The sequence below is a fragment of the Phodopus roborovskii genome, unplaced genomic scaffold (genome assembly GCF_943737965.1).
Source record: "Phodopus roborovskii unplaced genomic scaffold, PHOROB, whole genome shotgun sequence".
NCBI lineage: Eukaryota > Metazoa > Chordata > Mammalia > Rodentia > Cricetidae > Phodopus > Phodopus roborovskii.
The window spans coordinates 718,939-736,563 of record NW_026126548.1 but is presented as its reverse complement, the minus strand read 5'-3'; the positions used below and the strand labels follow the sequence as shown (position 1 = coordinate 736,563).

Genomic DNA, 17,625 nt, shown 5'->3' with positions numbered 1-17,625 from the left:
GGCAGAGGCTGCCATGTTCTCCCAGCACTTTCGCAGTTCTGGGGGTCCAAAGGCTTGTCTTCACACTTACATGGTGAATGACTGGCCATCTTTCCAGCCTCTAGCTTCCCTGAGTTTTGGTTCTCTCTTACTATTTATAAAAGCTAGATTAGGGATGTATGTATGTGTGTGTATGTATGTATGTATGTATGTATGTATGTATGTATGTATGTGGGCTCACTGTGCCATGGCTCATGTATAGAAATCAGAGGACAATTTTTGCCGTTCAGTTCTCTTGGGATTGAAGGTAGGTTATCAGCATGGCCAAGCACTTTACCCACTGAAAAATCTCACTGCCCCACTGCCCAAGGATTTCATTTTATTATAATAGTAAATGAGATACTTAAAACCTATGATTTAATCTCTCCAAATGCTAAACATGTTTTCCTGTTGAGTGAAGCCATCACTTGCTGGGTACTCAGGGTCTTAACATTAGGAAAGAGTCTGCCACAAAAGATTATTTCTATTGAGATATTCCTGCTGTGTTACATACTTATTGTAAAACTTACTCTGGTAGACAAATAATTAAATCTATTTATAAATTTGGCCCCTGTACAAATTTCATTGTATTTTCCACAGTAAGCCTGTAGTAACTAAAGACAATGAAATGATTTCAGCAATTAAATAAGAAAACCCCTCAGCCTAGAGGGAAATATTGTGGTTTTCATATTTCTTAAATTCTGTTATATGTTAGAGATGATTGGAATTTAGCTTGATACATTCCCAAGGCCAAGGTAAAGATTATATTGTATCCTTAATTAAATCATGTTATGATGATTTACTTACAGAGTAAATCATCAAAGAGGTGGGCCAACTTCACTTCTTTAAAAATCTCAAATATTTTACTGTCTTTGAAAAGTACTAAAGAAATTAATTTGAAATTGGCTTAAATTTATTTTATATCTTCCAAAAGAAACTTTATTTGTGGGCAAACTATATTTTAATCCAAACTCTCAAAGCCAAGCCCTAACTTTTGCTAATGAAAAAAAAAATTAACTGAGTCCAACCACTGAGATCATTACTCTTCTGCTTTGACTCAATTTACTACAGTTGAGAATAACTAAAGATTTCAAATGACCTTTTCCATACTACACAAGAGCAACTGTTCTATTTATTACATCTTTACTTCAAGATGTACTACATTTTGGGTTATTTTAATGTGAGACATAGTACTTCTGTTACATCAGATATAGAGGACAGGACACAAATCAGACCAAATCATGATGGCTAACTGACCAATATGATCCAGGAATTTCTTTCTTCACATCTTTAGTAACTACTTCTATCTCTCCCAAAGACCCACCTTCATGACTATTCTAAGAATGACCTTCCTGGCAATGTGACACATAGAACAATATTTTTCATGATCCTTCATAAGCTGTACTGTGTCACTACAATTTCAACAAGTGACAGATGTGTATCAGCACCTCAACAGTGAATGTGGACAGGTCCAAAGCTAAAAGTTATACCTGGGGCTATCTTACCCTCTGTAACTTCATGATGCTCAGTATTTCAACCCCCTCTATATAACATTATTCATCAATTTATTTTTATATATATATAAAGGGAGGGAATATTAGAACATATAACAACTACTGCCTCTATAAGTGTGTTTACTTTTACCCTCACAGTTCATCCTGTATACACTCCTCTAGGGTAATAAAATTTGAGCAATCAGGGGTTACTTGGGAAACACCCTTCATGGTGGAGTCATGTTAACTAAATGCCAACTCCCATCCTCAAGATTCTACCCTCAGCATCACATTCCTTCAGCAAAATGCAAGACTTTCTCCCCCGTTGCCCATGAATCAGAAGTGTGTACTCATCAACCACATGCATGGAAGTGCCCTCCTGAAACCTGTATGTGTATAAGGGACCTTGTTCACTCTGCCACAGGAGCTTGAGCATCCCCCAGAGCCTCCAACATGCTGTTGTCTGTCTATAGCACTAGGGTCTGAAATCTCATCTGCTGTGATGAGGCTTCTGTCTGTCTGTGGCATTAATACCTCTTCTAGCACGTTTCTTACCCAAAAGAGCAATCTGCCTTAGTGTCTCCTTCACATTGTGGACCCAAAATCTTTCACTGAGTATGTAGCTTCCTGACATTATGACTTTACTCCACTACTGGGCCTGTCCCTCGCTCCACTTCTTCACGGAAGAACCACATCAGTTGTTCATACCAGGCATGGTCCAGCCTTGAAATTCAAGATGATGAAGACCTTGTCATTTTCCTCAGGCAGCTCATGATCCAGAAGAGCAATGGGTATGGAGTGAGTTGTACTGATATGTCAGGGGTGTGACAGATGCTTTTATGTGGAAGGATACAGGATAAAAGTCCTTGCAGAGAAGGTGAGAGTGAAATAGGCCTTACTTAATGAGCCCCCCTCCCGCCCTGGAGCTGTGGAAATTCTAGGAATGGGACCATTATGACAGTCATGAAACTACTGAAAAGGCAAAGAGTTGCATGTACTTCTGCTTGGGGTTGAGGTCAGCAAAGCAGGCAGGGCTGAATCCAGGAAGCCGTCTCCTTCAGACTGAGGAACTAGATTCTACCCTGAAGGTCGGGATCCCCATGTTTCCCTAGGCCTCTGAACCACTTGGGGTGCTCTCAAGGATCTGACTCTGTCAGTCTAGATAGGATGTCTGGGATCTGATTCCTTGGCAAGCACTTCAGACAGTGGCCATGCAGGTTGTCATGGATGACACCCTGAGAAACATCACTAGAGAAGATAAGGAGCCTCTGCAGAGTCTTTGATCAGATGGTATCTAAAAATCAAGTGTAGAAGATGCTTCAAGGAAAACTCCATAAGTGGAGTCTAGAAGTGAGAGTTGACTGTGCAAATAATTGCTTAGGAAGTACCTGGCTGGTGGAGGCATTGAGATTAAGTCAGCTATTTTATTGACACCTGAAACTTACTATAGTGAAAGGCCAACTCCCATTACCCCTTACACTAATTTGTCTTACTTTTTCCCAACACTGTTTAAGATACCTCCATCACCTTATGCAAGACCCAGGGGTGTCAGCTCTGATGTCTCTACTTGTTTACTTTCAATCTCTGACCACTCTTCCATTTCTGTTATTACCATATTGATATAGGCTTCCTGGCATCACACAGCAGGACTCCTTTTGCTTACACTCTGTACAGTAGTCATGGTCAGGTTTTGCATCCCTACCTACGAATTCACAGTGACCTCAGACATGCACAGCTTCTCTTGCACATCCACTCTCCTAGTCTCACCTGCTTACCTCCTGGTGTCTTGGTGGCTGTGCCAGGCCTTCCTACAATAATATGAGTTGCTCAGAACCTTCCGCAAGAGCCAGCATTAAGTTATTCTCTTTTACACTAGTACTGACACTAACCATTTTGCCCTTTCTACTTCTTTAGTGATTTGTATAATGTATGATAATGTTATTTAGAAGCTTTGTAGTTTTCAACAGTATCTTCCCTTCAACAGTATAGAAGGCTGAACTGTCTCAGTAAACAAATTACCTTAACTTCTTTTGATAGTGAAAGAGTGGTTTATGTAGATATTTAGTAAGTTAGTGAACCATATCTCTAATATGAAAGGGAAATATAAGACTCTCTGTTTTGTAGATGCCAATCTTTCATGCCAAATGGTCGCTCATTTCAATAATTGTGTGATAAATATGACTTGTAGTTTGTTTTAGGATATTTAGCGTGTTACATTGGTGCATTTAATATGGCTCTACTATTAAACAAGCCTAGACTGAAGTTAGTTTCCCAGCTTGCTGCCTGTGTACTTTTAAATCAAGTGAATAACCTTTCTCCACTCTACTATCATCAGGATAGTGTCACTCACCTCACATTTGGCTGCAAGGGTTCAAAAAGTACATTCACACTGAGGTGAGTAAGCATGGCTAGTCACTTCTAGCCCTTTAACCATCAGTTATTAGGCATACACAGCTTAAAAGGGAATAGGCTTATTAGCACAAAAAAGGGCATCGTGTCTAGAAGACCTTCATAATAATAATCCTAAAATTGTTGGGCTTAACCCACAATGGACACTCTCTGCTAAAAACAAGGAGAAGGTATGAGATAAGAAATTCAAAAAGCAGTAATATCTGCCTAGGATATGGTGATGGAAAGATCATGCATTCAAGGCTAGACTGGGCTGAATAGAGATTTCTAAGGCACAGTGTCAGAAGAAAAGGAGCAACTCTTTTATTAGATGAATGTTAGCTCACTGAAAAGGTGGTAAGCTTAGCCTGAATAACAAAACATTTTCATTTGAAGATAAGTAGCAAATGCTTTAATTTTTTCTCTATTTTAATGTTAAAACTAATGCAGTGTTTTCACTAACTGACAGCAGAAAGGAACATCTGTTGAATGGGTAATAATATTCCAGGGATAACATAATGCAAAAGTGAGATAATGTTTATTATTAGTGATTGATATTAGTCACTTATGAGTTTTATTCTAAAAACATTTGCATTTTTTTCAGTAGGATTACTTAATTTTAAAATTTGGAGAGAAATAGAAAAATGTGTTTTTCATATACTCACCCAGGACACGTGCCATTCATCTCAACACTGACTGGGTTAGAAACCACAAACAGAGGACACAGCACCTCATCACAGTGAGGTGAACACTGGTCTACTCTCTCCTCTAGGCAGTGGGAGGGGCAAGATGATATTTTGAATATTTTATAGTGATGCACTAATTAATTGACCAGATTTGACTCAGAGATGCCAATAGAAGTTGGAAGACCAGTAGGCACACAGTGTATTTTAAAGCCACTTTAGCAAATGCTATATCCTGAGGACAGATAAACTTTCGGCAGGGTTTGTACAGGAGTAGACAGCCTCCATGAACTCAGTAAAGATCACTTCATGAGGACAGAGGTCACAGGAACAGATGAGACAATGTCCTTACATGATACTCTGCATGCCTTGATTTCACCTGCACATACCCAAGCTCCCAGATTCCTTAAACCCATCAATGTACTGAGTGGCATAGAAACATGTAGCTTACACAGATTTGAATTTTAAAGTGCTCATTTGGTCCTTTCACAAGTCATTCTATTTTGACTGCCCATCTCATCTGGTGATCTGAATACAATTTAGGAAGGACCCAGGGCAGTTTATCAGGAATCTTAAATCTGAGTCATGCTACAGTGTTATCTAACTTTGCTTCACAGAGCACAGCCCACTTTCACTGGCAGAGGCGGGTTATCTTGTGTCACTCAGTAACTTTTATCTCAAATTCTATTATCCCTTACCGTGTATGTGATAGTTTCCTCAGTGTCCTGTGACTTGACCAGCACCACTGTCAGCACAGTTAGGAAAACTGTTTGCAACATTGTGACTATCTAAGGGAAACAAAGATATGTTTAGAGGGTAGACAGCCCAAGACACTCAATTTCCAATCTGCTTTCTCACCCCCGCCCCCAACCACTAAGGAGAAACTACTGTCGAACCTCATTTACTTCATTTCATTCATCCGGTACCAAGGATGCTCAACGTGCATTTATACAGCACCTATGCACTAGGGTCCAAATAAGGGAGTAAAAAAGGGGGCTATAGAATATGAACAATTCCAAAGACCAATATGCGATCGCCGTCCACCCGCAGAGGTGGAAATGGGCAGCATCTGTCTGTTCTCTGGAACCTTAGTGCAATCACCTCTAACTGGTGAAGTTCTCCCGCCCCCACCCTAAACTTGGTAAAAATACCTGCGGACTAGTATGAATCACGTGGCTTCAGACTTTCTTCCCCCTTTAAAAAAAAGTCCCAAATGCCCAAACTAGAAGGCGATCCCCAAGTTCCTAGCAGAATGCCCCACATATCTCATTCACCGCAGGGCGATCTCTCTAGTCCTCCTCTTAAAGCGCCGTTTCCAGCCATGCTCTTGGAGCACAACTTTGTTTCCAAACTCGGGTGGAGATCAGCAGCTCGAAGTCACTGACCTCTTGTTTCTTCGTTCCCAGGTTTCAAAACGTGGTACCCAAAGGGTCTAGGTTCCTAGGGACAGACATCAGACTGCACCGCAGCAGTGGGTGCCAGTTTTGGGGTGCCTGGCTTGGTGCCTGCAGGGAATTGAGCTCTGCTTTCTTGGGTGTAAACTACTAGGAGCTTGTCAGCGAGAGTCGCTACCGAGCACTTTAGCTTCCAACCAGCTGCTGATCTATTCAGGTGCCTCTCAAATCTCACACATCGGTCACTGAAGCTAGAGACCAAGGTCACCAGCAAAGCTCTCAGAGTTGGTAGTCAGCGCGTACACTCTGCCCATCCCAACAGATTTCACCCAAGTAGTGGCATAGGCTGACGGGTTGCATTTCTAGACCCTCACCTTCACCTCCCTCTCCACTGCCGGGTTTCACAGACTGGGACAATTCTTGGGCCACCCCACCACACTCCCCAGTTCAGCCACTGCGGTTACAGCGCGCACCCTGCGACCTCAGCTTGGGGCTCCTACCTGCCTGGGCCGCTCGCCCCTCTCCTGCCCTGGCAGCGAAGGAGTGCGCAGGGGAGGGCAGCCTGGTGGGTCTGAAATGGCGAGGTCTGGCAGCTGCAGCAGCCACAGGAGGAGGAGAAAGGGAGGAGAAGCAGGGCGAAGGAGGGCGGAGGAGAGAGAGGGAGGCGCAAGCGCCCTGCCCAGGCTTCAAGCCAGCGGGAAAGTGCGCCTCTCGGTGTTGGGGTCTAGGGGTGCCCAGCTGTCCTCTGCAGTAGTCCCCTCTGTCCCTGATTCACAAGGATTTGTTTGAGATCTGATGCCCAAATACCACTCTCACGGTCTCACGGTGCTTTTTAGGTTCTACAGAAATGGCTTTTTTTTTTTTTTTTTTTTTTTTTCTTATCTCAACAAGTGATTCTTGGAAGAGTAAACTAAGGTTATTCCCAGAGCTGCCCCTTTACTTTTCACTTCAATTTTTTTGGGTGGTGGTGTGAAAGATGAAAATGAATGTGTTCACTTCCTGGCCTACTAGGTGTTCGGTGTTGGGAGTGGGCCAAATGGAGATTACCTAATGAAATGTGCTTGCCTGAATGCATATCTGCACCCCCACCCCCCGCCACCGTGTGTGTGTGGGGGGGGGGGCAACTCCTCTCCTTTCTCATCTACAGTTTTTTTTTTTTATTTTATTTTTTTAATTTCTCCCTAGTACTGCTCATCCAAAGTTACCTTAGGCATTTTGCTTCCATCCTTCATAATTGTAGTGGAATTTCAGGAATCTGAAGAGAGTTTTTTTTTTTTTTTTTAACCCACTTCATCAAGTCATACCACACAGATGACAGTTTTGATAGCCCTGGAGTCGGGCAGTTCCCTTCAGCTGCCTTTTAAGAACCAAGTTACCAAATGCATTTCAGTAGTCATAGAAGCTGATAACTTGGAGGGGCGAAGGACATGCTTGTTCAGAGGAAGACTGAAGAAGGTGAGGGAGTGGGAAATTGGCAGAGACTGTTTCAGGAGCCATGCTAGGTGGTGGCCACTCTTCTGTCTTTGAGGTAGGTAGGTTACACAACAAGGTGACTGTGTTACCACCCAACACTAGACAGGATCAGAGGAGTTTGAGATGCGCCCCCCCCACCCCAGGAACATATTAAGTGTGTAAGACTTTGATTTGTAGCAAAGTAAGTTTCTAGTAACTCCCCTGATCCCACTTGTCACCAATGGCTCCAAACTGCTTTTCTTTATTTTAAAAAGTTGATTTTCCCTTTATGTACAATAAAAACACCTCTCCATGTGTTTTCTTGTTTAAACTCTCTTCAGCTTTTTTTTTTTTTTTGGAGCAAAGAAGTAAAAAGCTCCCAATGGTCTATCTGTAGTCCAGTGATCTTGCGATCTTGCACACCCAGATGCTTGTTTGCTACCTTTGCTACCTTTATTTAGACATCTGATGGGCATTTCAGACTGAACACATTCTGGCCCCATCTACTTCTCCAGCCTGTTCCACCCATCAGCTTCCTTGTTTCAATCAAGAGGAATTTCATCTCTGTACTCACATCCAGTTAGCTTATTCTTTGCTTCATGGATACTGTTTTCAGTTTTCCAGAAAACTACTCTGACATTTCCTTTGAGATATATCAGGACTGGACCATTCCTCATCATCTTTGCAGTCACACTGATTTAGACTTTTCCATCTGGATTATTACAATTCCTGATTGATCTCTCTGTGTGCACCTTTGTTCCCCTGCAGCTGTTCAGCTCAGAAGTTCATGTGAATAAAACCACGCAGCATATAATTGTTTTGGATCTGGTTTCCTTCACTTTGTGTGCTTTTGAGATGAAGCCCTTGTTAAAGACCCGGAAGTTCATTTTTTCCTTGGTGGGTTGCATTCCATTGTGTGGCTATATCTCAGGTTTTCCGTTGGCTTTTTGATGAATATTTGGATTATTTATGAATAAAGCTGTTTTGGGCATTCACTTAGATTTTTTTCTTTTTTCTTTAAATTAGAATCAAGCTTGTTTTACATGTCAATCCCAATTCCCTCTCCTACTCCCCTGTCCCCCACCAACCCCCATCCCCATTCCCTTTCTGCTCCCCAGGGAGGGTAAGGGGATCTTCAAACCCTGTCACATCATTTGGAGCAGAGCTTAGGCCCTCCCCCATGTGTCTAGGCTGAGAGAGTATTCATCTATGTGGAATGGACTCCCAAAGTTCATTTGTACACGAGGAATAAATACTGATCCACTACCAGAGGTCCCATAGACTGCCCAGTCCTCCTAACTGACACCCATATTCAGGGGGTCTGGGTTAGTCCTATGCTGGTTTCTACCTATTAGACTGGTGTCCATGAGCTCCTCCTTGTTCAGGTCAGCTGTTTCTGTGAGTTTCTCCAGCTTGGTCTTGACCCTTTTGCTCATCACTCCTCCCTCCCCGCAACTGGATTCCAGGAGTTGGGCTCAGTGTTTAGCTCTGGGTGTCTGCTTCTGATTCCATCAGCTACTGGATGAAGGTTCTATGATGGCATATACATTAGTCATCAATCTTATTATTGGGGAAGGATATGTAAGGTAGCCTCTCCACTATTGTTTAGAGTCTTAGTTGAGGTCATCCTTGTAAATCTCTGGACATTTCTCTAGTGCCAGATTTCTCTTTAAACTTCTAATGGCTCCCTCTGTTATGGTAGCTCTTTTCTTGCTCTCCTCTATTCTTCCCTTGACTCAATCTTCCTGCTCCCTCATGTCCTCCTCTCCCCTCCTCTTCTCCCCTTCTCTTTCTTCTAACTCCCTCTCCCCTCCCCCATGCTGCAAATTTGCTTGGGAGATCTTGTCCCTTTTCCCTTCTCTCCTTTCTCTGGGGGGCCCATGTATGTCTCTTAGGGTCCTCCTTGTTTCCTACCTTTTCTGGCAGTGTTAACCTGTGTCTTTTTGTAGGCAAGTTAAGACTATTAATATTGAGGAAAATTATGGACCATTGATTGTTAACTCTTGTTTGTTTTAGATTTATTGGTGGTGGTATTGTGTGTGGATTTACCCTGTTTTTCTTTTGGCTTTTGCCTATATTTTCGTGAGTGTACTTAACTTCCTTTAGTTGGAGTACTTTCTGTAGGTCTAGATTTGTCAATATGTAGGTCTCCCAGTACTTTCTGTAGGTCTAGATTTGTCAATATGTAATGTTTAATTCTGGTTTTGTCATGGACTGTCATGTTTTCTCCACCTATAGTGATCGGAAGTTTTGCTGGGTATAGTAGACTGGGCTGGCATCTGTGATCTCTTAGTATTGGTAGAATATCTATCCAGGACCTTCTGGCTTTCAGAGTTTCCATTGAGAATTTAGGTGAAATTCTCATAGGTTTGCCTTTATATGTTATTTGGTCTTTTACCTTTGCTGCTCTTAATAGTCTTTCTTTATTCTGTATCTTTGGTGTTTTTATTATTAAATGGTGAGGGGACTTTTTCTGTGGTCCACTCTGGTGTTCTGTAAGCTTATTGTACTTTCTTTTTTCTTTTGTTTTTCCTTTTTATATGCCATGTTTTATATGCCAATCCCAGTTCCCTCACCTTCTTATCCTCCCCTATCACCTCCACTAAACCCCAGCCCATCCCTTTTCTGTTCAGCAGGGAGGGTGAGGCCTTCTATAAGGAGTCTTCAAAACCTGTCTTATCATTTGAAGCAGGGCCTAGGCCCTCCTCCATGTGTTTAGGCTGAGAAAGTATCCCTCCTCTAGTGTTTAGATGTGGGTGTCTGATTCTGCTTCTATCAACTACTGGATGAAGGCTCTAAGATGGCATATAAGGTAGTTTGTCAATCTCATTATCACTGAAGGGCATTAAAGGTAGCCCTCCACTATTGCTTAGATTGTTAGTTGGGGTCATCCTTGTAGAGCTCTGGGCATTTCTCTAGTGAAAGATTTTTCCTTAAATCTATAATGGCTCCCTCTACTATGGTATCTCTTTTCTTGTTCTCCTCTATTCTTTCCCTGTCTCAATCTTCCTGTTCCCTCATGCCCACCTCTCCCTTCCTCTTCTCCCCTTCTCTTTCTCCTAACTCCCTCTCCCCTCTCTTCATGATACCAATTTGCTTGGGAGATCTTGTCCCTTTCCCCTTCTCCAGAGAACCATGTATGTCTCTCTTAGGAACTCCTTGTTTCCTAGCTTTTCTAGTGGTATGAATTGTAGGCTGGTAATCCTTTGCTCTATGTCTAAAATTTCTTGTACTTTCATAGGTTGGGAAAATTTTCTTGTATGATTTTATTGAATATGCTTTCTGCATCTTTGAGTTGGGTTTCTTCACCTTCTTCTATACCTATTATTCTTAGGTTGGCCTTTTCACTGTGTCCCATATTTCCTGGGTTTTTTTTTTAATGTTAGGTATTTGTTGAACACGATGAATCTATTTCTCCTAGTGTATCTTCGACACCTGAGATTCTCTCTTGCATCTCTTATATTCTGTTAGTTATGCTTTCATCTGTAGTTCTTGATTGTTTACCCAGCTTTTCTAATTCTAGCATTCCTTCATATTGTGCTTTCTTAATTGTTTCTATTTCAGCTTTCAAACCTTGCATTGTTTGAATTATTTTTTTGCCATTTTTGGTTTGTCTTTTCTTCCATTTCTTTAACGAATTTTCACATTTCCTCTTTTAGGATCTCTATCATCTTCATGAAGTTGTTTTTAAGGTCATCCTCTTCTGTTTCATCTGTGTTGGAATGTTCAGGTCTTGCTGATGTAGGGTCCCTAGACTCTGGTGGTGTCATATTGGTCTTTCTGTTGTTGAATGTATTTTATATTGTTGTCTTCCCATCTCTTCTTCTATTGGGTGCAAATGGGGTTCCTTCCTCTCCCAATGGTTACTGGTCCAAAGTTCTCTTCTGGTGGGTGCATGCAGGTCCAATATTCTGGTGGGTGTCACAATGGGTGCAGGCAGGGCTGAGACACACCCTCTCTCAATGTGGGTCAGAAAACTCTGGATTGCTTGGTCCAGTAGGGGGCGAGTCAACCTGCCTGAAGACCCCAGGCTGGGAGATTCTAAAGAGGGCAAGTGGAAGTAGGGCCTGAGACAGGGGCCCATGCTAACCTCTTTCCTAAGCAGGGTGGGGACTAACACAGTGATGTCAGCATACTCTGGATTGCTTGGTCCTGCCAGGGGAGTCCACATTCCCCCAGACCCCATGCTGGGAGCCACTTAGGTTTTTTTTTTTTTTTTTTTTTTTTTTTAAAGTAGGTATGTAGTTTTCTTTTAGGTAAATTATTGAGGAGTAGAATTATATGTTTACCTTTATAAGCAGAGGTTATGACATTTTCCATTCTCACATTGCTCTGTGACTTTATTGACAGTTGGTACTTGGTAGTTGCAATGCTATCCTTCTGGTGGCTAACATGTATCTGTGCAGTTTCCCATAACATTTCTCTAATTTCCATAACACAGCATTTTTTTTTTATTTTGCCTATTGGTAAATCTTTCTTTTAAAGATTTTCTCCAAATATTTTGTTGATTTCTTTATTGATTTTGTCTTATTGATTGTGAGTGCTTTTTAGTCATCTTTCTAGTCCTTGGTCAGATACAATTTGAAATTTTTCTCCTTGTCTTTTCAATGTGTTACCTACCTACTCCTATCTTTTAAGAGTCAATGTTTTCAATTTTGAAGACATTTATGACCTTTTAATATTTTGTTCTTTTTTTCCTACTCAAAAATCTGTTTTGAGAATTTTTTTCCATTTCTAAAATTTTACTGCTTTTGTCAAATGGAAGGACAGAGTTTCTATTTCCCAAGGTTTTAAAAAATGACATTTGTGTGTGTGTGTGTGTGTGTGTGTGTGTGTGTGTGTGTATGCATGCATGTATGCTAGTGCACATGCATTGCATGCATGCTTGCCACATGTGCAAAGGTCAGAGGACAGCTTGTGGAAGTTACTTCTCTCCTTTTACCATGTGGACCCTAGGGATTGAACTCAGATTGTCAGGCTTGGCAGCAACTGCCTTTTCTCAGCTGAGTCATCTTACTGGTCCCTTGAGGTTGTTTTGAGGCTAGAACAAGAAACCCATGAAGAATATCAAACATACAAAAACAATTGTTTTAGATAACAGAGCATCTGGTGCTCTACCCTAACAGGATATTGTTCAGGCATTACTTCCTGTTCTGACAGTGTTCTGACTAGTGTAGATGTGATGCAACCTGTGATGTTGCTTGATGGGTGCTATTTTATGATGGACCTTTATTCCATGTAGGACTAATAAGAGCTAAAAGAAAGAGAGAGCTGTAATCACTTTGACACTTAACTATAGCCCAAACTGGAAAGGCAGGCCATTCTGTTTTCACTAATCTGCATGTGTTATACTTTGCTGTTGTCATTACATACTTGTCAGCAGTTGCCACACTGTTTTTGTCTGTTCCTCATGCTTCTTCTGTGACTAGCTTCTTGGCTTTCCTTTGGAAACCAAGGCATATGGTGTAAAACCTTGATGAGATCTGTTCATTGAATGTCCTTAAATGTACACAAATGAAAAAACCTTAACCTCAGCAGTGTAGTTAAGGGGAAATGGGTCACGACATGAACAATAAGCATATCAAAAATCAGCTGTTAGGTTTGATGACATGACTGCATCACTGGTTTACTGGCTTTGATAGTGATTTACTTCTGTGTGCTAGTGGCACCAAGGGCACAGACCACCTTTCCTCTTCTTTGGTCCAGAATACAGCCCTTTTAACTGTGATACCAAGATCTCCAATCTCCAAGCCTGCCATTGCAAACTACAGGCAAGCTGAGGGCTGGGTATCCTAAAAGCTCTTACTTCATTTGATTATACATAACTTTGAATCCAGACACTATTGTTTATAAAGAACATTTATTTTCTATGTGATTTTTATGAGGTTTCTCCCCCACCCCATCCCCTGACTTAATGGGCAGTGTGTACCTTGACTTTGTTAATCATAGCATCAGATCTCCTGCAGTCATAATATGGCAGACTCACCCTCAGATACCAACATAATGGTGATGGAGCATGAGGCATAGAGCCTGCTTGGCTGTATTCAAGTTTTAACTGGCATTTTCCTGTCATGTGAACTTTGAACTTAACCTCCCCAAGCCTCAATCTTCCTATAAGTTAAAGGGGGGGGGGTGATGGGAGATGTCATTCTGTAAATGTTTCTCATACTGGTTAATGAATAAAGCACTGTTGGCCAATAGGAAAGCAAGATAGGCAGGACTAGGAGACAAGAAGGAGTAGGAAGGAGGAGTCAAGATGGAGAGACTGGGGAGACAAGATGCCTGCCGTATTCCCTGGTAAGATAAGACCACGTGGAAATACATAGAAATGGGTTAATAATTAAGACAGAGCTAGCCAATAAGAAACTAGTACCTGGCCAATAGCATTATATCTAATACAGAGTCTCTGTGTGTTAATTGGGGCTGGCATGGCGGCGAGACAAGACTAGCAGCAGAAACACTCCTTACATATGACACCCAAGTGGCTAATAAGAACTTCCACTTAAAATTTAACAAAAGCTTAAAAAAGGGTTTTAGAAACAAAAGAACAGAGACAAACAAGGTTTCTTGGTAGCAGCATTTTTCTCAGTTGGATTCTGCTTTGTGAGAGACAAGCAGATAATTGTGCAGCTCCTTTAAGTGAGGTTTCCTGACTCAGCATAAGCGGCAAAAAACTGCATGGCTTTAAAAAAGCACTGCTAACAATTTATTGGTGTGTATGAGAACTGGCAATGGTAGTGACCACATCTCCAAGCTGGTAACATGCGGCTGGATGGCAGCTTAGACCAAGACAGTGACCATAGCTCTCAGTGTTGGCGGTAAAATAGCCGCAGCCATCTTTGATAAACCGCAGCAGAAACAACTATAACTTTCATTTTAGTAATGTTGTTGTTTAGCAGATAAAGACTCGTGGCCAGAAAAAATAAACATTTACAGTAAAGACAGATTCATATTAAAAAAAAAACCCTATAAAGGTTTACAGTGTGTTTTAAAATATACGTAGACATGGGGGAAAAAAGAATAAAATGGTTTTAAAAAGACAAAGAGGTGTGGTGGCACATGCCTTTAATCCCAACACTCAAGAGTCAAGAGACAGGCAAGCAGATCTCTTGTGATTTCAAAGTAAAGCTGGTATACAGAGTAAATACAGGACAGATAAGAGTTACACGGAAAAACCCTGTCTCAAAAAATGTAAAAATAAAAAGTAAAAAAAAAAAAAAAAACAACAACAAAAAAAAAAAAAAAACAGAGGAATAAAAAAAAGGCACATAAAGATGGAGAGACTGCACACTGTACGGCATTATATTGTCTTTGTATCGTTTCATTGCTGAGGAAATAACAACTGTTAAAACAAATGCTGCTGAATCAATCCAATTTATACATTTTAAAAATGATTTGACTTCAAAATTTAAGTCTAAGGACAAGTTACTGGGGAAAAGGATTTCTATTTTTGTTTCCACAGAAAATGAAAAGCTGTGGAATCCTTCCAGACTAATGTGGTTTGAGCAAGCCAAACCTCCTGAAACAGCGTTCCTGGTGATCCAACATTCAAAACAGTTTAAACAAGGCAGCCTTGCAGACTACAGCCAGGATTTCTGCATCTTCTTAGGATACCCATGACAGTGCCCCTACCAGCAGGAAGCAGTTTGGAAAGAACGATGCCCAAATTCCCAAATATTGTTTATAAATGATTGTTTTCATTTAAATGGGGTTGGTTATAAATGGTTAATGATCACAACCAATACCTTTTAAAGGTAAAAAGGGGATTATGGTATAGATATGAATACTGAATACTTTGTTTTGGAATGGATTTTCATTTATTGATACAATTTAAGGTCAATTTTGTGATATGTATATTTGTCCCTCTTGTTTAGGCATTGTGTTTATATAGCTCATTTAAATATAATGTATAATTTAGTACAGATTTTAGATAGTTACCTATGATAGTCAAAACTTATAGCTAGGTGAGTTAGGTTTTCTAGATATGCAGAGATGTATTTGAGATAGATAGTCATTCTTCAAACCTTTCAAAGACCTACAGAATATGGCATTTAAAATGGTTTAGGGTTTTTCTTGACAGTGAGACATAAATGCTCCTGGCAACACCACCTGCACCAGAAAGGAGAAAGGAAGATGGACATTGAAGAAATGCGTTATTAAGTTTACTTCTAATATGGAAAGACAAGCCATTTGGACAAGATACTGCTCTTGTCTGGACTGTTTGACTTCATGCTGTATAAACTGGACATGAAGGACCCACAGAAAAGTGACTGCTGATTTAAGATGGACATTGCTACAGAGTTCCTGCTTCATGGAAGTGTCTGCCAGACAGTCTGCAGGACACAGAGAAATGTGACTGACAAACTGCCAATACAAGAGGACAGTTTAAAGTTTCCTGCTTTGCTGAAGAGTCTGCCAGACACAGTATGGCCTATGGGCTGAAGATGGAAGATTACAGAAGAACTTCAGGTAACTGACCAGGCAGTGAGTTGTCTCTGTCACTTCTAGAGTTTATATATTATCTTTCTGTGGTCTTTGATGGAGTTGAAGACAGATAATTATGGTTATATTTTTCCTTAGTTACGATTAAAGATAAGTTACTTAGACTTTAGACACACAAAGACAGAATAGATGGTAGAATGGTGGAATATTTTCTTAAATCTTGCTAAATGTTAATGAACTAAATATTGTTAACTGTGATTCTTACTTGATAACTGTTGTGTGATATATTTTGCTATGTTAAGGTTAAAACCCTTTTTATTTTAGACAGAAAAGAGGAGATGATGGGAGATTTCATTCTGTAAATATGTTTCTCATACTGGTTAATGAATAAAGCACTGTTAGCCAATAGGAAAGCAAGATAAGCAGGACTAGGAGACAAGGAGGAGAGAGGAAGTAGGAAGGAGGAGTCAAGATGGAGAGACTGAGGAGACGAGATGCCTGCGATATTCCCCAATAAGATAAGACCACGTGGAAATACATAGAAATGGGTTAATAATTAAGACAGAGCTAGCCAATAAGAAACTAGTCTAGTACCTGGCCAACAGCAATACAGAGTCTCTGTGTGTTAATTGGGGCAGGCGCGGCGGCGGGTCAAGACCAGCGGCAAGCAGAAAAGCCTTACTCCTTACAGGGGGGCAGGTGGAATAATGTGTCTTACATTGTAGATGTTTTACAAGTATCAAAAGTGTTCATAAAGAAAAGCTTATAGGATTTTCATGATACTGTTGGTAATATTGTTGCTCATCATGGTGACCTATTACTTACTGGTCTTGTTCCTTGAACTTAGGAAATCATAGTCATTGCATGACAAAATAAATTAATGTCTATTTTTTTCATGGTTTTGATTTTACCCTCACACCCCCTTCTCTGGGATAGTTTAGAAGCAGTGGGCTTTAGGCACAGGTCTGCTGTGGTTCACTAGGTCATGGGAATGTGTGGCTCCCTTAAAAGCAATATCTTAAGATGAAGTTGTGTTTGAATAGGGTACTCAACATCTATAAATTTCTTCTAAAATTGTGAGGCTATTAGATATTTAACTTTATTTTTATAATTAAGCATATGATAGACTACCTTTGTACTATTAGTAAGTAGGCATAACTAATGTTATAAAGCATGCCATCTGTTCCAGAAACTAACAATATGACTATTAGTCATGGGTTCTTAACATTATTGTATCCTTGTGACAAAGGGAAACAGGCAGATAGTAACTAAGTAACTTGCCTCGATCACACTTGAGAGGGGTTCAAAGACAGGTAGTCTGTTATCTTCTGTGAATGCTTCTCTGACTTACTTCCTCCTCTTTACCAGTGGAATTTAGTACAATGTGGTCATAAGGAATCAGCCAACTATAGAGAATGCAGCTAATCAACTACAGAGATTCAAGGCTGGCAGCATAGGATTGAGCAGAATGCCATAGGACAGTGCAATAAATTTGACTGATAAATTGCTCTGAGCTTAGGAGAAGCTGAGATTTTTAAAGGATTCAAGTTCTGTTTGGTGGGATTTCACAGTTCCAGAGGAGACTTATAGATATTGAGTTCTATGTCCTGTCAGTATGTTCTAAGATTCTAATGTTTGAAGGACATATCTGGATCAAAGAGGAGGTCATAAAAGTATGGGCTAATAGAGTTTAACAAGGAGCTATAGTGGTTATCTCTGGAGTACTAGAGACCAAGACATAAATCATCAAATTAT

The 17,625-nt window shown here is 40.6% G+C and overlaps 1 protein-coding gene across 1 annotated transcript in view; it reads right to left on the bottom strand.

Moving 5' to 3' along the window:
* The window catches only part of Efemp1 (EGF containing fibulin extracellular matrix protein 1), a 58,755-nt gene extending 52,116 nt beyond the window's left edge, over nt 1-6,639 (bottom strand). Inside the window, exons 1-2 of the mRNA XM_051200711.1 lie at nt 6,477-6,639; nt 5,281-5,370 (exon numbers count right to left, since the gene is read on the bottom strand). Of these exons, the coding sequence (XP_051056668.1) occupies nt 5,281-5,361 (81 nt within the window). The 5' untranslated portion in view covers nt 5,362-5,370; nt 6,477-6,639. The remainder of the gene's footprint in view (nt 1-5,280; nt 5,371-6,476) is intronic.
* Between the last annotated feature and the right edge of the window lie 10,986 nt (nt 6,640-17,625).